General features: G+C 40.6%; 2 protein-coding genes across 3 annotated transcripts; both read left to right on the forward strand.

Annotated features, from left to right (window-relative positions):
- Positions 1–715: 715 nt before the first annotated feature.
- On the forward strand, positions 716–8785 carry bdnf (brain-derived neurotrophic factor). 2 transcript variants are annotated; one of them, XM_085411368.1, is made up of 2 exons: positions 716–1052; positions 6057–8785. In XM_085411368.1, exon 2 carries the CDS (start codon positions 6078–6080, stop codon positions 6885–6887), a length of 810 nt encoding a protein of 269 aa, XP_085267494.1. In that variant the 5' UTR covers positions 716–1052; positions 6057–6077; the 3' UTR covers positions 6888–8785. The 2 variants fall into 2 exon arrangements, with proteins under 2 accessions (XP_085267494.1, XP_085267499.1); XM_085411373.1 differs by lacking the exon at positions 716–1052 and adding an exon at positions 1273–1512.
- Positions 8786–10022: 1237 nt separating this feature from the next.
- lin7c (lin-7 homolog C (C. elegans)) lies at positions 10023–18619 on the forward strand. The gene is made up of 5 exons (XM_085402734.1): positions 10023–10229; positions 11075–11193; positions 12079–12150; positions 12300–12509; positions 13715–18619. Exons 1-5 carry the CDS (start codon positions 10193–10195, stop codon positions 13880–13882), a joined length of 606 nt encoding a protein of 201 aa, XP_085258860.1. The 5' UTR covers positions 10023–10192; the 3' UTR covers positions 13883–18619.
- The last annotated feature ends 2217 nt before the right edge of the window (positions 18620–20836 follow it).

A 20836-nucleotide genomic window follows, 5' to 3' on the forward strand; every position in this document is an offset into this window, starting at 1 on the left:
TGTTGTAGAGATGGCTCACTTTAAAAGCAAGGAGGAGAACTGCTTTCAATAAGTTCTCATCTTTACCTCCCTCCTGTGCCTGTTAGCATCCAACACTGCCATTTTACAGCAGCTAAATTATAAGATGATAATCCTATACTGGATTTGGGTTTATTCTGTGTATATAGCATCAGAATTACAATCAAAATCTAGTTTATATAAGAAAATGAGAGGGTTCTTCATATGTTATATCAGGGATACTAACACAAGATGGATTAAATGATGTGAAAGGGGCACGCAAATGGCTCCTTCACACAAATACTTAAGCTTTCTTTGATATAACTTACCCAGTCTCGACACTATTTCGAGACCCGTAACAGAAAATGCTTATTTTTAATTTTTCCGATGTCTAATTTTACACAAATAGGCCATCTGTAAATGGCACGCAGTGTATCACGACTTGGTGGAGACGCGCTGTTACGCAAAACCTTCTAAAAAAATGCCACCTCTTTTAGGCTGAGTACAAAAAAAATACGGAAGAAGGAGGCTTCCTTTGCAGGCTACGGCTTATGCAGATAAACAATAATAATACATAATGCACACTGAACGCGCATTAATAGTTCCGCCTCGGGGCTTTTTAAACAGGAGTTTGGATGCGACCAGGCAGTCAGCCAGCGGCAGGTCACATGTTGCAGCGTCATTCTGTAGTAAAGTTACTGTAGTTGCAAAGAGGCTCCTCATTTCAGCTCCAGAGGTCTCTCATCTCCGTGGTGGTGCTGCGGCGGCGGCGTCTCGGCATGCGACAACTTCAGTTTCAGGCGATCTCCAAAGGAGCCGTGCAGCCATGGGAGTGCATTACCTCAGCCATGCAATTTCCACTATCAATAATTTAATCTATTTGCTCCAAAGCTGAAGAGATATCCTGAAGCTTGTCGGGAGAGAGGAGTGTTTTTTTGGGGGGGAAGGGGGGTCAGAAATACCGCTTAAGTAAATTACTCGGGGAGTTGTCCAAAACATCCCAGATGACACTACCGTCCTGTTGAATGGTCTGTTTTACGACTGGGCACTAAAAGGTATGTGTCTGCTTCTTTCTGATAACTTGTTTTAAGCACTTTCGCCGTGTTTGATGCTGCTAGTGGAAAAGACAGCTGGTGTGTGTGTGTGTGTGTGTGTGTGTGTGTGTGTGTGTGTGTGTGTGTGTGTGTGTGTGTGTGTGTGTGTGGTGTTTAGGGGGGGGGGGGTGGACTGGGTAGGGCGGGGGAGGGGGGGGGGGGTCTAAAAGTAGCTCGATCAAGCCCGGTTATCCTGCGAACAGACAGCGCAGCAGCCCGAGAGGGGATATGTGTAACCTTATCCTCGTGTTCATTAATAAAAAACGGAGTTATTATGTTGATTGGGTTTCCAGTGGGGAGCACGAGCTCAGCAGATGTAATCTCGAGAAGAAGAAGAAGAAGAAGAAGAAGAAGAAGAAGAAGAAGAAGGGGGGGAAAAGGTCTGTGGTTACATTATTGGAGCAGCCAGTGGTACATATAGGTAGGCATTTCTCCATAGCTAGCAAAGTGGAAGCCGTCCAGTGTGCATCTGTGTGGCTGTTTTTAAGGAAACTTTACGCACATAAATTGCTCAATAAACTCTCTCCTCCGGCTGTTTGTCTGCATTTGTTCGTCCAAGCTTGGACCCTCCTCCTTCTCCACCTCCTCCTCTGTGAGAAAAGAGACAGAAACACTCCAGACAGTTTTTGTTGTATTGTTGTTTTGTTGGAGGGAAAAAACTTTGATGAACTCATTAAGACTTTATAGGAAACCCGAGACCTAAACGCCTAGCTCGGTCGGCCAACACACACTGTTGGGTTTTTTGTTTTGTTTTTTGGCGGTGTGTGCTCGTGTTGAAAAAACCCAAAACCTCACAATAATTATGGATTCAAACAAAGTGGGAGGAAACTGGCTCATTTGCGATGTGAAAATATGTGGTTCAAGAAGTAATCTCAGATTAATAGATGGTTTAATGACGAATTTTTCTTTTTTGATGAACCATTCTTGTAACTAAACAACATCCAACTTAACTTTATAGATGTCTTGTATGACTATGCCCTGGAAAAGACAATGTCTGTCCTATCTATCTATCTATCTATCTATCTATCTATCTATCTATCTATCTATCTATCTATCTATCTATCTATCTATCTATCTATCTATCATGGGGAGGAAGGAAAAACAGGAGAGAAAGGTGGAGAAAGGGTGGAAGAAAACGAGCTCAGACTATTTGACGGTCTCATATGCCATCTAGTGTACAAAGCTGGGCACAGCAGCGCTGTCAGTGTGCAGCCGCAGGTCTGTTGGTCATTCATGGGTTAAAATGAGGATTTCTTCGCTAAGCTTACAAGAACCTAAGCACATCAGTAAGGATTTCACCATGCTGTATGTTGCTGTTGTATCCTCTAAAGTGCCCACTGCTGCACGCAGTGTGGGAGGGAGTTAACAGCTCTTTTGGGTAGCATAAATCACTCAGCAGGTATTTGAATGCTGGGCTTTCTGTGGCAGTGGCTGGGGTTGGCCTGGCGGCCAGGTATAATCCTCAGTGATGCTCATGTATTAGTAAAACGTGCTCTGATGCTGCATCAGATTGAAAACAGATCTCAGTTAGCAAGCTTCCACATGTGTCAGCCATTACTGCAGACAACACAATTAAGTCTAAATGCCTGTTTGTTTTTTTTCTTTAAGTGCTGCATTGTAGTGCACAAGGGGTCCTATGGTAGCCATTTTGATAATATTTGCTGTACTTTTCCTGCTCTCAAACGGAACATTTGGCTTTGTGTGTTATACTTATTGAGCGTGATAAAACATGTTGCCAGGTAAACCGTATTCTTGAGGAATTTAACAAAGATGGGTGCCTACGAGGGAGCAGAGACAGAGGCAGAGAACAAATGTTGCCATGGGGTCGCACATTTCCATTCAAATGTGGTAACCACACTTCAGATCTCCTCTCTTGATGTGTTTTTTTTCCCCCATGCAGTGGTTTATAAGATATCACGCCTGCCGTTAGTAAAGATGAACCCATAAAGTGTGCAGACATGTGCGTGGAGGCTGGGAACGTTACTGTAGTGTGTAATAACACTAGCCACGCTAGTCCTTTCATGCTTTAGGGAAACTTTTCAGCGTCTGTCAGAGGAGGCATTTATCACTTTAATCCCCACCTGGCACAAAGAATAACTGCAAGGGTAAGTTACATATCCCTGCCATACAGCCGTGCTCTCAAAGCAGATGAACAGGTGGTCATCTGGAGCTAAACAGAAGACAGAGTCCATACACTCACCTGCTGCTATTGTTCGGGGTGTTTCACGCTCTAGGCGTGCTGTCATGAATAAAGGCATGTTTGAGCAGCAGTTATTGTGGGCTTTATTTTCCCTCGTTCATGTTATTAGCTCAGTTCTCAGCATGTCATGTTTAGATGGCTGTGCATTCTTTAAACAGTCAGCTCAGAGGAAACTGCACCTTTCTCAAGCACAAGTTGCCACAAAGCTGAGAACTAGAAGCTCCAAAGGAGTGTGTGTGTGTGTGTGTGGGGGGGGGGGGTCTTATTCTTCCATATGTAATCCATCCCTTGCTTTATTATTCATTGCTCATCCTGTTAATGCTCGGGCTGCTTTTTTATTAACTGTGAAATCCACATAAAATCTTCAGACACTGGATGTTGTCACATTTAGCGTCTCACAGATATAAGCCAGAGATCCTCCGCCGGTCCCACAGCAATTAAATGATTCATTGGCTTTATCGCATTTTAACAGGATGTTGATTGAGAGCATAAGCCATATTGATTGTACTGATGGAAACAGGAAATCAGCGAGATAGAAATAAAATCATCTGTTGTTCCCGGTGTGACGATACACGGGGGAATGGCTCTGCAATTGCACACTGTTGAGTGGCATTACCCCCAGCAACCTCTCCCCCCCTCTCCTCCACCCCACCCCTTCTCTCCATTCTCTCCCCTATGGAGACCTGGAAGAGACGTCATCTGTGGTTGTTATGCTGCGAAATGACGCTGGCACTCTCTCCACCCCCTGCTACTGCAATATTACCCCTGTGGTCTGTTACGGAAGATGCAGCACTCTTCGTCTGCACCATTTCCAGCATGAAGTTTGACGCCTAACAGTAATCAGCCCTCTGCCTTCATTTCCCTCTTGTGGAAGTGGAACCATTTGAGCGCGATGCTGATAATAATATCAGCCTAAATGCATCCTACACATAAAGCTCGTGACTGGCCTCGATCCCGTAAAAACCTACACGATTCTCAGTGCTGGGAAGCCTCGCAGATATCATTTCAGATATCATTTCAGATATCATTAACCACAACCTTCACAAAACTGAAGGGTTAATGAGCCATAAATGGAATTTTGTTAACAATATCCGAGTTGACAATTAGCTCTTTATTCTTGGCTTTGTCCCCATTGTAGTTGGTAAGAGGAAAAATACCCACCCCACCACCAGCACCACCATCACCACCTCACTGCAAAACACATACAAGCCAGCCCCTCCCCATGCCCTCCCTCTAACACGCACACTCACACACTCCGGAGGAGCACGTCACTGAGCTCAGGGAATGAGTGGCTCATTAAGAAGAAGGATGTGATATTCTGAATAGAGACTGTGAGACTCCCAGCACGTCTATTTTTAGACGAGATATCTCTATGGCAGTCACCGTGGTGTCGGTTAATTGCAGCCACAGCCCCAGATACCAATTAAGAATGAAACGAATGCTTTTAAGGTGGGGTTTTGCTCCTCCTTATACTGTAAAGGTCCTTGTGTCCATTCTGTGAGTGGAGGCTGGAGCAGGGGCTCGCTCTCGCCGTGTTTTCCTGTGTCAGGCTTGGACATGCAGAGTGCAGTCAAAGCCTCGGCCGGGCTATTTTTAAATTAGCCCCTGTGGTAAGCAAGATCTAGATTTTTTTTTTAAAATTATGGGTGTTTTAAGATCTATGTCCTTTGGATTCATTGATTTGCTGTGAATCTTAGAGCTTCTCAGAGGTAAGGGACGCACACATGCTCAGGTAATTTTACAATATATATGTACAGTGTTTCAGTTTGGTTTTGCGTGTGCTTTGAGTTGTTCTCCAGAGCCTCGATAGCAGTGCTTTGCACGGCAGGATGTCAAATCATTCTGTCATTCAATTTCCTGTTAATTCATCCCGCAGTGCTCTCGCCTTCCACCTGCCGAAAACAAACAGTGTCCCTCAACAAACCCATAGTTCCCATTCATGACTACAAGGTGTAGTACTGACCAGTTTTTTTTTTGTTTTCTCTTTTTAATAAAGTAATACTGGAGCATCAGTGTTTGCCAGCGCTGACACAAACACACTGACTCTGTTAGGTAGTGCTGTCCACACCGGAGGTTCCCGAAGTGTTAATACCGGTGATTTGTTTGTACGGTAACGTCACGGTCGCGTATTCGTAACGCGGGTTGGGGGGGCGGGCATAAATCCATCCACAAGAATTCAACAACTACAGGATGAAGTGCAAGAATGAAAATCCTCAATTTCCTTACCCAAAAGCAGGGGGCACCTGTGAGCTTTTAGTACAGCCAAATAAAAAGAAAGAAAGAAAAAGAGCCAATTATTCCAACAGAAAGCCATGATTGGACTTTTAACAGACCAGTCAAAAAGCTGTTAGGATGTTTCCACATCTATTTGTGTAATCTTATCTTTTGTAATAAGCAGCCGCTTTGATGCTCAGCACAGCTTTTGTGCATTGCTGCCAACAAATAGAGATCTAAGCCAGACCTCACATAGGAACAGAATGATTACAGTTTGCAAACAATTTGAAAACACCGATGACACAGTGCCAATATCAGTTTAATAAAAACATGTTATGATTATTCCGAAGCTACTGGCTCCAGTTTTTTGGCTTTCAAAACAAAGAGTGGAGGGTGGAAATAGGAGGAGAGGCTTACATGGTGCATTATGGATCAAAAATAAGCTAACTTTGTTGAAGATGCTCTTTGACTGACCATCTCGTTCTCTCGCCCTCCCCCAACCCTCCTCTCTCCTCTTGTTTTCTTTCTGTGTCTCTCTCCCGTCCCTCCAGTTCCACCAGGTTAGAAGAGTGATGACCATCCTGTTCCTTACTATGGTTATTTCATACTTCAGTTGCATGAGAGCTGCGCCCCTGAGAGATGCCCCGGGCATGCGGGGCCATCGGACGGAAGGCTACTTGGGCGCTGCTGCAACGGCCGAAAGAGGCCACGGGACTCCCCAGAGCGGTGGAGGCCCAGGCCAGCGTGGGGAACTGCCCTCGCTCACAGACACGTTTGAGCAAGTGATAGAGGAGTTGCTGGAGGTGGAGGGCGAGGCGGCGCAGCTGGGACAGGGGGCCGATAAGAGCCAGGGAGGTGGTGGCCCATCCTCTGTGGTCACCACGGAGGCCAAGGATGTCGATCTGTACAACTCACGGGTGATGATCAGCAACCAAGTGCCTTTGGAGCCGCCGTTGCTCTTTCTCCTGGAGGAATACAAAAACTATCTGGATGCCGCTAATATGTCCATGAGGGTGCGGCGACACTCCGATCCCTCACGACGTGGAGAGCTCAGTGTGTGTGACAGTATTAGCCAGTGGGTGACAGCTGTGGATAAAAAGACTGCAATAGACATGTCCGGGCAGCAAGTTACCGTCATGGAAAAGGTCCCTGTCCCCAATGGCCAACTGAAGCAATACTTTTATGAGACCAAATGCAACCCCATGGGGTACACAAAGGAGGGCTGCAGAGGAATAGACAAGCGGCATTATAATTCCCAATGCAGGACAACCCAGTCCTACGTGCGAGCGCTTACCATGGATAGCAAAAAGAAGATTGGCTGGCGGTTTATAAGGATAGACACTTCATGTGTATGCACATTGACCATTAAAAGAGGGAGATAGTGTATAAAATGTATAGATTTTATTGAAGAGTTTAAAAAAGAGAATAAAGAGAAAATATCTATTTGTATATATACATAACAGGGTAAATTATTCCGTCAAATGAAAATTTTATGGACTGCATGTAAAAAAAGATGAAGTTTATACAGTAAAAGTGATACTACAGTCTATTTATTGAACATATTCATGACCTTGTAAACAATTAAAAAAAATCTGATCAGTCATTTGCGCCCAGTTTAAATTACTATATCACATTCCTCAAGACATTGTGATTTGTTTACGTTGCCAAGAATTAGAAAAGGAAGGAAAAAAAATTAACAGGCAAGAAATGAGCGACAAAGAGGGAGACAAAGAGGGAGACAGAGAGGGAGACAAAGAGGGAGACAGAAAGAGCGCGAGGACAGTTCCATCTTCAAAAGCTTGCATGCTGCTTCAATTGTAAATCGATAAATTCTCCACTTACAGAAAAAAAAGGATATGATGCTGACCAAAAAAAATTATTAAAAAAAACATTCCGTTTACATATTCAGCAGAAAACAATTTCCTCTCAAGTAATTTATCTGTTTACTGTTCTAAACTTCTCAAGGTAATGTTGGAATTACATACTATGTCAAGGTGCTGTTGTCAAAGCTTTGCTGTTTATTTTTTTATCCCCACCAGAGGACAAGATATATATATAAAAAATTATATAAATATATATATATATATAAAATTTATTCATTGACATGTTTCTGGGTTAATATTATTCATTTTGTATGTTGTGAAGTTGTTTGCAATATTAAACTGAAATATTTGAAGAAATAAAAATGACTATAGGCAACTGAAAAACAAAATCAATGTCGATAAAGTTTCAACGGTGCATTTTTAGGCAGAGTAAACTTTATTATACGGACAGTCTGCAGGCAAGGAGGGAGGAGGCACATATGCACACATGCATGCGCACAAACCGCCACACGTCTGAAGCATGAAAGAGCAGAAATTCAAATCCTGAGCAACAAGAAGTGATGTTTTAAGAGAAGAAAACGAGACCTTGCTTTGGGTCACTGAAAGATAACGAGTGTTAGAGTACAGAAAGCAGCTCCTGGTGTCATTCAGCTACTTCAGGAAGGAAAAGAAACTGGAGAAGGAGAGAGGAGGTGCCCCTAAACCGCTTCCTGCTCTCCACCAGCACATTTTTTCAAAACACATTTATGTGCTTTGGATCTTTAGTGTTCATACACAGGTGTTCAGAGCTTTTGCTCCAGCGGCATGTGTGATGTCGCACAATTACGAGACCCTATTAACACAAGAAAAGCGCCTACACGTTCAAGTGCAGACTAGTACAAGTGGGTACACTGCCTGAGCTTGACAGTGATGGATTCAACCACCCATACATTTGTGTACATTAAAAACGTACACCCAGTGTTTTGTTATTAGTGTGCTGTAATCCCAGCTTTAACTCCTCCACAATAGGACAATCACCACTGATTTTTTCTAGCTCTAAAGTCACTGCGATCAGAAGGAGAAGCCGATCTCCATAACTGGTTTGGCACCTGGGTTAAAAGAATCAACTTTCTCCCTCAGGCAGCTAATAACTCATTGCAATGCATGCCTGCCAAGTCTGGATTCCATAGCTTAAGGTTTTAGTGGGAATACAATAAAATATGTTCAGCGTCTCATCTTCGTTACATGAAACATTTCTAGAACATACTGCAAAAAGATTAAAAACAACAACAAGAAAATGAATATACAAAATTTCTTCAAAACACCAGCGATCCCTTATGAATGAACACAATCACCTCATTTTACCACGCCTCCATCAGCCTGAAGGTAAGTGCGAAGACAGCCAGATCTGAAGATGTTGAAGGAAGGATGGGCCAGCTTCTTCACTGCCCTGCTTGGACCCTTCACAGAAGGCTGATGATGATGCTGTGAGTTAATATCATAAATTAAAAAAAAGATACAGAGGCTTCTGCAACACAAACAGTGGGAAGACGAACAATATCATAAATGATCTGGTCTTCCAGAAAAATCCACCTGAATGACACTATCCCGTCCTCAGCACATAGGACAATGAATCAGCCATTCAACATTTTAGATAAGATGATAAGGATGTGTTTTGTTTATCATGAGCATGAGCCTTAGGCTATTATTTTTTACAAAGATCAAAAAAGTAATCTGCCAATTCAACATTTAATAAAAGAGTGCATAAAGGGAGGCAGGGTGAAGCCCATGGTGTTTTTCGGTGTGACCATAAATCAGGCATATGAGTGAATCCTACAGTATAATGTGGTATTACTTTGCTGTTGCTGAGGAAATAAAAACAAGAAGAAAAAATATTTTAGGAAAACAATGGGTCTACTGTGTTAAGAAAAGAACAAAAGCTGCTGCTCACCAAGTCTTTCCGTGTGTCTGCTTTATGCCACGCCCACATTTGTGATGTCACGTTAGGTATTTTTCATCACCTGTCAAAAGATTTGCGTTCATCGCCCACTGGGGTGTGGTCAGGAGTGAATCATGCTCGAAACTTTCAGGATACAGAGAAGCAGTGCAGCTGCAGTTTTCTGCATTTATGGAGGCTCAAAATGTGATGCAGCTCACCAGTAGGGGGTGGCAGAGAGAGCGCTCATATCAGACGTCAACAAAAAGCCAAATAAAGTTTCCTCTGGCTGGCCCTTGTTATGACAGTACATATTAATGTAATCGTCCTTTGAGCTATGTCTGTGGAGGCTGAGAGAAGCTGTTAAATGGAGAGTTCTCCGCCCCTCAGGTTGGTAAATGGTGATATGGAATCTAGGTTTGGATTCTAGCCAACGAGACCTTCAGTGGGCTATATGCATGGCACAAAAATACTCTCATTGTCAGCATCAGCAGTAAACATAATAAAATCAAACCTCTGTGCTTAAAACTAAATATGGCATTACTAATATACAACATTTGAAGCTGCTATCTAAGGTGTACGTTTGGACGAATTAAAGAAAGGACATTTGTACACTAAAGCGAGGTGGAATATTGGTAAAGCTATGTGTCTTATGTATGTATGATATATCATAGTTTTACACGAGTAGTCGTCTAGTAAAAGGATAGGGTAACAAATACACACGCAGTGACTTTAGAATGTGACTGAACATTCCGAGTTCACAGTTTTACGAGGTTTCCCTGAATGCATCACGACACTGGCAGCTAGCCTAGCCGGCTAACTTGGCTAATCTGATTTATCGTCTCAGTTAAGCGCACATAACGCCAGCCAGGATTACCAAATTTAGTTTTCAGTATTTTTCCTTTTAGCTAACTATCTCCCTAACGCCAAACATCCTCCTAGTTCAATAATGGCATCGCTTGGGGAGCCCGTGCGATTGGAAAGAGGTGAAGTTAATTAGCTAGCTAGCTTTAGCTTAAAAATATTTGTTGTGATATGCGGGCGACATAAACCTAGCCTAGCTAGCATTAGCTCATTAAAGCAAGCGGTTTATTTTTTTGTCTGTGTACTCTGTTTTATGGTGGGATAACGATAGAATAGACATCTTGCGGTTAATTCTTGTATGATTATGTATATATAGTCACCCAGCTAAAGCAGCCACAGCTATTACGGCTACATTTTTGTACTTAGTACATTAGCCACCTAGCTAATATTAATGACAACAGACAGTGATTAGTCAATCTGGCTGGTTTGTTCACTGTATCTTACCATAAAAGAAAGAATATTTTACAGTTACCCTGGTTGTATCATTATATTCATTTTTGTGACCTGTCTGTAAATAACAAGTTCTGGGTGTGTGTTGCTGAAATGTGCAGAGGAAGCCCAGATTTGTGTGATAGTTTAAACTTACGGGTTACACAAATACACACGTAAACCTTCACGATTAGAAATATTTAATAAAATTACAAATGCTTATGAATTCATTGCTATTAACGTAAGCTGTACATTCACAAAAACAAAATAAACAAAACAAAAACGTGATGCCTGGTGCCTTGAATTTACTTCATGTTACTCTGAGAGTTGCTTTATTATTGCATTATAGCGATTTGTACTAATTGTAGTATGTTCTGGTGACCGTGGGAGTCAAGCTTGTCCGGAGCATATCTATAATCAGAACAAATGTAGTGCAAGTAAATGTGCTCTGACACTGATGTGGGAAACTCTCACTGCCAATGCTAAAATCTACATTTGCAGGCCTCAGTAATGGTTATGTACATGTTCTTGTTGACAGATATCAACCGTGCTATTGAATTGCTTGATAAACTCCAGAGGACAGGGGAAGTGCCTCCCCAGAAGCTGCAGGCACTGCAGAGGGTCCTACAGAGTGAATTCTGTAATGCTGTCAGAGAAGTGAGTCTCTTTCGTCTTGTATCATTCACTTATCAAACACTTAATTAAGAGACATTAGTTCACAGTTTGGAGCTTAACCCTCTGCATCCCAATAGGATTCCCAATAGAATACTCCAGAATTAAGAAAAAGAGTGGAAGTCTGGTAAAAAAGTTAGTTTAAATTTAATGTCCAGCTATATATGACCATTTAAGATTTGTACATTTATGTTTTCAACATCTCTTTATCATTACTTCTTTGTCCTCCTCTTCTTCATCTGGCACATCCACCCCTCCTCTCTGCTCCCTAACCTCCAACTCATTCTCGTTTTCCTCACCTCACGCCTCATCCCCGCAACTGAAATTGAGACTCTAACATAATAAAACATGCATAAACATACTTATTCGTTCCCGATAATATAACTAACTAAATAACTAAAAGTGTACTGCCACTTTGGGACAGCTGATAGCCAGACGGCTATAAGAACAAAAGCTAGTGTATACCAGATAACATTAAGCTAGAGAGTCTGAACAATCACATTTCCCTTTGATAAACATTTTCACATCATATAAGTCCCCTTTTACAAAGTTTTGCAGCCTCCTCGAAATTGATGTGATCGAATGCTGTAAATAGTGGACTGACAACCGACACTGTTTACAGATGTACGTCAGCCATAGTGTGAAATAAAATGTAAAATATTGCAAAATACTTAAATTGCACAGCCATTTCTTTTTTTCCCCAGATTTATTCAAATTTTTAAAGTATACTGTGTCCAAAAGTGTTTGTGACAGTAGTAGAAATATGCTGGCTGCCCACAGCTTTTATGGGTTATAGAAGATTAACCCTTTGGTTTGGTTTGAATTCTTTGTGTTCGCCGGTTGAAATACTGTCCACTAATATCTCCTCAGGTCTATGAGCATGTGTATGAAACGGTGGACATCAACAGCAGCCCCGAGGTCAGGGCCAATGCCACAGCAAAGGTAGACAGTTGTCAGTTACTGTCTGAATACAAGATTTGGTCTTTTTGTAATCTTAATTTCAGACATTTAATTTCTTAAAATGGGTAATTTTGTGCTTTGACTGCAGTACATACAGACGAGATATCTAAACACCACTTTCCTATTTGTAGGCTACAGTGGCAGCTTTTGCAGCAAGTGAGGGACACTCACATCCACGAGTTGTGGAACTGCCCAAGACAGAAGAAGGGTTGGGTTTCAATATAATGGGCGGAAAGGAGCAAAACTCACCAATTTACATCTCACGGATCATCCCAGGAGGCATCGCTGACCGACATGGAGGCCTGAAAAGAGGGGACCAGCTTCTCTCAGTGAATGGAGTGGTGTGTGTGTAATTCACAGCATGGTTTACATTTTAGACTGAGCCTGAGCAAATTCTCTATTTCAGATTTTTTTTTTTTTTTTTAAACAGACAGATATTAGAAATAATACATTCTTCAAAAAAAACGAATGCACAGCTAGATTTTGTTTCAGGATTTTTAAAAAAAGGAACTGCAATCACCGTGCAAAAATCTGGGTCCCATCTACTTGTAAAATCGTTGTTTATTAACTTGTTACACCATAATTTATTAATGAGAACTTGTAAGGCAGGTCAACAACTCTCCCGCTCGTTAAACTCTTCTAGTAGTGCCTTAAAATTAAGCTTATTAAAGCCTAATAAACAGGGGAGTGCTATAAGAAGATATCAGCTTGTAGCTTGGAGTTGTTGGCAACAGTTTGTCCATCTTAGGGACTGACAGGATTCAATCAGTGGAATTTGGATCAACAAAGAAAACCAAAAAAATCAATAAAATCCCCTTTGCTCACCTGTGCTTTTTTTATTTTCAGACTATCATCATCATGTTGGTTCATTGTTAGCCATAGAGTCTGACAATGATGGCCATTTACCAGCTAAACCTTCTTCAGTAATCCATATTACCAGTGAGCTGTCAGAAAAAAACCTCAGAAACCCTGTGGAGTCTTTGGTGTCTTCTTGCCGCAATGGAAAAGCATTTCCTTATGTCAGTGACAGGAAGCTGTCAATTGTGTACGTTTAGAAATAATACTAATAATAATAATAATAATGATGGTAGTAATAGTACATTGATGTAAATAATGAAGGTGTCAGGTTCCTCTTGTAAAGCTCTGGAAATCTTAATGTGTTCAACATGTTTATTATGGCTTAAAGATGGACACAGTGAGTACTGATGGAACACTGAATGTAAACGTGCCATGCTATTGTCTGGAAGTGTAAATCTCAAAGTTCAGCCAATAGCAATCATCCAGTTGACTTTGTTTATTGCTCAGCTTGTTCCCTCATTAAAATTTCCAAATTGCAGGCTGTTTTATGTGAACAGCTGCTAGAGCTTATGTTGGAACTACATTCACTCCAGTACATATAAAACTCTTGTTTACTCCAAAAGTGGCCACATACCTCGTTGCTCTTGTGTTTAATAATTGGACCCAGTAGGTTAATCTGTAGAGATCATGGACTTTTATCTGTTCCTGGTGAAATCGTAAACTCAATTTCTGTTTCTTTTGCCTTCAGAGTGTGGAAGGAGAGCACCATGAGAAAGCTGTGGAACTCCTCAAAGCAGCTCAGGGCACAGTGAAGCTGGTAGTAAGGTACACCCCCAAAGTCCTAGAGGAAATGGAGTCACGCTTTGAGAAAATGAGGTCGGCGAAGCGCCGGCAACAGAACAACTTTCCCAAGTAGGATTTTCCCATGTTGATGCCCAGCTCCCGTGTCTCTCCTTCTTTAGCCTTCTGGCCATCTGTTCTGATCCCTTTCTCATCTCCCCGCCCCTGAAAAAAGAACAAAAAAAGAACACGCTCATGTTTAGTTTTAGCTCATACATACTGTATATTGCGCTTCTGCCCTTTTCTTTAGCATTTTGATATTCAGCATCGTGTATTGTACTAGACACTACAACTCTAGACGAACACTAGGAAGATCACGATTGTCAGTGTGTGTCACACCATGTGCATTATTTTTGAATTGACAATTTGAATGCAACTTCTGAGACAAACTATACAACTGCTTTGACTGAAAAGGTAGTGTTTTTCAGTGATTTATCAGAGCCACTACCAAGTGCCTCAGGGCAAACACATTTATCTTATGTACTGTTTTTTCGTTTCTCTTCTTTCTTTAGCCGTTTAAATTTCTGGAAATTAAACTATTGTGGCAGGAATTAATTCATGCTTTTCACCTGTTTTCTCAGAGACCGTAGCTTTAGAGGTGCTGACGACAGTCTAAATTAGTTAAAAAGTGATAAGTTGTTAGATTGGTATTATGGCTACCCTACAAAAAGTAGCAAAAGTGCTGGATTATGTTTGAGCGTTCTCTAGGCTTACCCTGCAAGACTTTAACATCATGCCACGCTATAAAAAGCTCCAGTAAGTGATGTAATGGGGTCTCAGCAACTTGTGAACTAAATAGCTGACACCACAAAGACTCGCACATTTATCAAAAAAAAATAAACCCTCGAAACTCTGGAGTCAGTATGACATGAGATGAAAGTCAGTTATTTTGTTTTGACATAAATGAGGAATGTACTGTGTCACATTTTTACTCTGCCAGTGACAGAACTTGATAAGAAGTCAGTTATCCAGTGACCATCAGAATAAGATAAAATTAGGCATTTGTAAAATTCAGCTAGTCAGATGCCTACAGTCTCTGTAAGGCCCTGGTCATGCAAGCCTAGAAACCAAGCTGTGACCCCCTGGCAACCACCGATCATTAGGGAAAAATGTATATTATCCAGCCGATTGGAGATTGTTTGCTGGAGATTGCTGGCTATCTGTGAAATCAACTGCTACAGCCTCAGTCACAAAGGCTCAGAGGCTTGTTAGCAAATCCCTGGAAACCTCTGGTTGCCAGGGAAAATAAGTGTGCTCCTCAACCAGCTGGCAAGTAGTTGCTGCCAGCGACTACGTGAAATGATTAACAAAGAGGTTTGGTTGCTAGCTTATTGCTGTGGTTACTTACAGTTTGCATGGATAATACCAACTTAGCTCCAAATACTCGCCAACTGTTCACTGAGTGAAATTTCAAAAACTGTGACACAAACCAGAAGCTGATCCATTTGCGCCTTTTAAAACATGTTGACAGCAATAGTAAGACACAACTTTTACTTTGAAGGTGAAAGTTCTCCAAACTTGCACTCCCTCAAGTTTCACTATCGCTCAGCGAGTAATTGGCGAGTGTCTGAGATTTTTGGTGCAGCGCCCTCTTCGGAGCTCATTTCCCCCTGCTTGCAAGCAATCACCAACTAGTCAAGGAATACACGTTTTCCCCCTAGCAACCAGAGGACACCAAGGGGTTGCCAACCAGCCTCTAAGCCCGTGTGACCAAAACTTCAGTCACATTAATGCAGCATGTGAGTTTTGATCACTTGTTCAATGAATGAAATGTTAGTACACATACTGTATATAACCTCTACAGTGTTTGGTGTATTATGCTGTAAATGTGCTGCAGTGACATATATCTATTTGTAATCTTTCATCAGTTTTTTTTATTACATTTTGTAACTTAACATCTAGCAAGGGAGTCGTAAATCAAACATTCGCTTAACCTGACGTTTTTTATTCACATATCGCATTCATGTTAAAGAACAAAAGACGATACAGGTGCTTGGGTAAGATCTATCGACAGCTACTTTTAAAAAAACCATTTTTTGATGCTTGTAAAATGTTAATAAAATGTTAGTAAAGCCCATATTTCAATAATTTACAGCAATAATTTCAAACTTGGTCTTGCCTGCATGTTATTACCAATTCATTTTCCATTCATCTTTGCGCAAATAAGTTTTTTTCTTTTTTCTTTTTTAGGTGGGTTGGGCACAAATGTACTCATATATAATATACAAAATGCATATCATAAAAATGAGAAACACTTTATTACCAAATACTGCCAAACAATCAAGTTTGTTCTGATGTGAATTGTTAAGCAGGCAAATCACAAAACAGTCTTAATTGTCTACTGTATATTTTAATGTGTAGGCTGCCACAGTTACACTTATTCATGTTCCACATTTTATAGTTATGAAGTGGCTGCATGTTTAGCTACTGTGTTGATAGTCATCATAGGGAAATCTTCATTCAGCATCTCAGTCAAACAAGTCCACAAGTCTTGGTTTTCTCTTAAAAATAAAATGTATTGTTTAAATTAAAAAAATCAACTCACTAGATGTCTAATCATCCACCTTTTTTGGCAAAATGTCTACAGGACAGATTTAACTTCAAAGATTTATTCCTAGAGGTTTTTTGTTTGCAGGGTAGTTCTAATAATATGTGTACAGAATTATGGAAACCAGGCTTTTGCTGACTAAGCCATACTATTGTCCAGTCTCAGGATCAACACCTGGCATTATTGAGACAGGAAGGTAGTAACGTAACGGTAGTGATTCCTATCGGTGTAGATTAACCATCCGATGCCAAACTGTTCTTCAGAAGCGAACCGTTTTATCGAGAGGGAGTCTTATGAGCATGCCGCTGATTGGCGTGTGCGGGCACGATAGATGTGTGCTGTCTGGTTCTTGTGACCATGTCATCTGAAATGAGGTCACTTTGAGTTTCCGTTTGCCTGGTTAGCTGCTCCACAGCTGTTTGTATTTCCATCTGTTTCTTTTATTACTTTATCCACCGTCTCCTGGCGTACTCTGATGTTCCCCAAGTTACTAACAAATCATAAATGGGATGTTCAGAGGTCCATCGGTACTGTTTTTGGGAGGATAAAATCTAAAATCCGGCTTCTGAGCTTTTGGTAATCGATCCTTTAAGTTTTAAAAGACTCGTAAAAAGATTACTGTAGATTAAATCCGTTGAAATGAATCACTGGTTAAAAAGCAGTACCTTTTATTAGTTGAAAGTGGCGTGCTAGTGTTGATGATTTGAATGTCTCTGCACGTTTCCCTCACATCAACTTGCTCAGCTGTTGCTTTGATTAGCAGGTTTTTGTAAGTCAGTGAAAGGGGTCATCGACTCTCATCTGATCGTATGGTACTTAAATAATGCTTTAAATATCACAAGAAATGACGACACATGACGAGTACAGGTAAAATTTGGTGGGTGAATCCCCTGTAATCCATTTATCTTTATGAAGACAGCTGAGTTGAAGGTCAAAGTCTCAAGTAAAACGCACTGCAAATATGGAATGCACATCAATTATCTATGCAAGGTCTTTAAAAAAAAACCTTTATTGGTGCAAAATAGTTGTCATTTTCCTCCAGAATGTTATTAAACTTACAACAATAAGGCTGTGTAGACGAATGTCTAATGAAATATGACATTCAGCAGGATTTTGAGAAGAGTTGCATGTAATTGGATGATCCTATGAGATGTTTACAAATTTTGGGAGGTTTTTTGTTTGTTTTTTTGATCTAACATACTGATTACCATGAAGGAGTCAAAGAAGGCAATTGGCAAAACTTTGGGAGATGGCTCTCTATTAAACATTCATAAGCAGTAGTTAACAGGCTATAATGTAGTTGTAAACTAAAAGTTGTCATCAATGTGATGTATTCTCAAATTGTGACAGGCAATAGAATAAAAATATTTAAAAACATTAGAAATGTTCTTACGTGTCCTTACAACTACAGTATAGTGTGGTTTTGTTGGTTACTTGTACACTGCTGTACACACTAAAATGCTAAATAGTGGGATTTAAATAAGCGTTCCTGAATAGTTTCACGTAACAGTTTATTTAAACTACATTGATTATGCTTTTGTTTGGAGGCAGAACATTTAGCACAGCAGTCGGGGTGTACATAAAAGACTTAATATGATGTATAGTTTGTCCCTTGATTGTGTTTTAACTAACATTAGCTAGCTAGATTCACTTCTCACGCACATACAAACATGTATAGTAAATCAGGAAAAAAATGTAATGAGACTTGGTATTGATATTGCACACTCTCCACTGAATGTCACTGACTATAGTCTGATTTTAGTTACAAACCTTTGGTGAGGTAAACCTTCAACTTTCTACCCGTTTTCATTGTGTATTGGTCAATAGAGTATTTTTTTATAATGGTTTTCTTTTTTTGATATTTTTCTCAATTTTTATAAGTGATTTTCCTAAAAAAAAATCAGATACCAGGAATGATTGGTACTTCCATTTTGACTGTGTACCAGGGCCATATCAGCACAGCGTCTCTGAAAAGCGGGGCAGATGTGGGACAGATTAACTGTCACAGATCAGCTCCTCTTTTCTGAGCTCTGCACTGATCTCTCCTTTCTTTCTAGGACCGAGACCAAACTTAAAATGTTGATACTGTTTTAGTCGTTGCTTATTTATGATTGCCTGTAGATAGTGTTGTGTTATTTTATGTTCTCTAGTCTGTTTATCTAATTTACTGTGTTACATTGATGTGGAATGTAAAATGTTGTGATGTAGAACATAATAGTTGGACAGGAGGCTCAATAAACCGTGCTTAAGTTTATGACTTTTAAACGTGTTTTTCCACTATCTGTTACACGTTACATTCATTTTTAGAAAGAAAGACACATCTCTGTCACTCTTGTGGTACAAGGTAGGTGTCAAAAAGGTAAATCTATAAAGAAAAGAGTAATATGGCAGCAGCGCAGCATGAAAAAGGTGGGTCATGTGATCAGAAATGGTAACATGGACCCTTCAGGGAATTCACAAGGCAAATTTGAAAGTGCTGTTGAGGGTGCTGGAGCCAGTTGCTAGTCTATTGCAGGCCTAGCAGAGAGAGAAAGACAGCCATTCACACTCCCATTTAAACTTTGGGCCAATTTAGTCATCAGTTAACCTAACATGCATGTCTTTGGAGCTGGAAGGCACAAAGAGAATGTGCAAGCTCCACGTAGAAATCTGTTCATCTCATCTGCAAATGATTTCTGCAATGCGGATACTTTCTAAGAGCAAAGACACAGGGAATAAGGAAAACTCTGGAAGATGAACTGATGGTTCCTGCTGTCAGAAGAGGTGCAGTCTCAGCAGGTTTTAGCTGCTTGTGTTCTGCTAACCCTGCATGCAAAATAGTACAAAAATAATGAAGCAAAAATAACATCATCTTCTTTCCGTTGCTCTCTTCAGGGGTCCGCCTCCATCTCACCCTATCAAACATCCTCCAATCCACTGTGTGTCCTTCTTCACTGCATCCATGAACAATCCTCCTTTCCTGGTAGCTCCATCTTAAACATCCTCTGTCATTTCTTATCCTTTCCATTATGGTCACTCCCGTCTTTTTAACTCTGCCACCTCCAGCTTACCCTGCTGTTTTATTGTCAGTGCCACCATCTCCAAACCAAACCATACATCACAGCAGGTCTCATCTTATAAACTTTCACTTTTTCTGCTGTCCTTCTCTCACACTCACCCCTTTTCTACACCCTGCCTGCACTCTCCTCTTCACATCTCTTGTGCGATTAAAATCAATTTAATTAAATTTTATTTATATAGCACCAAATCCCAACAACAGTTGCCTTGAGGCGCTGTAAAGTAAAGATTCTACAATGATAGCTAGAGAGAAAACCACAGTAATCATAACCCCCCTATGAGCAGGCACTTTGGTGACAGTGGGAAGGAAAAACTCCCTTTTAACAATAAGAAACCTCCGGCAGAACCAGGCTAACATAAGGACGGCCATCTACAGTCTCCAGTGGAGGGTGAGGGGAGGAAGACAGGACAAAAAACACACTGTGGAAAAGAGGCCCTGTCCGTTGCTTCGGATGGCCCCTAGGTTTTCAAACTCAACTGAACTAATGCAGTTACACTGGTCTCATTAAGCATTTTTAGTTGATAAAACTAAGTATTTGAGGTATTTTTAATTTGGAAATTAAACCTCGTCTGCTTACTTGTTCACTAGATGGAAAAATGTCCATTGCATAAGCAAAAAAACTGTAAATAGAAAAGCACTGGCCTTTCTATCAGCTAAAAAGAAGAGACACTAATCAACCAGCATGAGTCAGTGTGGAGAACTGAACTATCAGTGGAGGAAGCAGCTGTGATTTCCCAGCTCAACAAAACAAATATAGGCCTGGTGATCTTTATGGACCCTGGCAATATTTATGTTTTTTTTATTGCATAGTTGTTGTTATTTCTCTCTTTTCTTTCACTCCAGGATGTTTAATTATTTTTTGAAACATGTAGCACTACTTGTTATGGCATAGAGGAAATGGTCAAATATTTGCTTTCACATACTTCCAGATCATCACCAAAACTAAAAGGTAAGGAAACGTGGTCGGAGCATTATGGAAATACCCAAATGGATGTGAAAGTAGAACATAAAAATAAAATCACAACCATGACAATCATGAGTAAGTTCAGAATTCCATTTAAAACTGTATTAATCATTAGATGCATATAGAAAAATCAAGTAGCATAGAAACTGGAAATTCGTTGTCTGAATAAACGGCTTTCGTGTGAATGTGATTCATAAGCCTTTTTCACAGCAGCTATTTTGACTTCTCTAATATAACCAACTATGGCTCTATGCCACAAACATATAGACATACTATGTGGCAGGTTGAAATTAATTTCTGACGTCACACAATCACACAAAGAGAGACACGGCCATCAGGGGTAGAGCGAAATGCATAGGATAACAGAGGGGAACAAAGTAAAGGAACGAATGACATGACTGCGTGAAGGTCAGCAGTTCTTTTGTGTCCATCGTTTTCCTTTATATTCGAAACATATTCA

This window comes from Rhamphochromis longiceps, linkage group LG1, assembly GCF_057381845.1.
Source record: "Rhamphochromis longiceps isolate RC_006_pf linkage group LG1, R_longiceps_female_GT1.1, whole genome shotgun sequence".
Lineage (NCBI taxonomy): Eukaryota > Metazoa > Chordata > Actinopteri > Cichliformes > Cichlidae > Rhamphochromis > Rhamphochromis longiceps.

Coding starts and splice junctions, on each gene's coding strand:
- bdnf (XM_085411368.1), top strand. CDS start 6,078: ATGACCATCCTGTTCCTTACTATGGTTATTTCATACTTCAGTTGCATG.
- lin7c (XM_085402734.1), top strand. CDS start 10,193: ATGGCATCGCTTGGGGAGCCCGTGCGATTGGAAAGAG. Junction 10,230..11,074: donor GCCCGTGCGATTGGAAAGAG/GTGAAGTTAATT, acceptor TCTTGTTGACAG/ATATCAACCGTGCTATTGAA. Junction 12,510..13,714: donor TTCTCTCAGTGAATGGAGTG/GTGTGTGTGTAA, acceptor TTTTGCCTTCAG/AGTGTGGAAGGAGAGCACCA.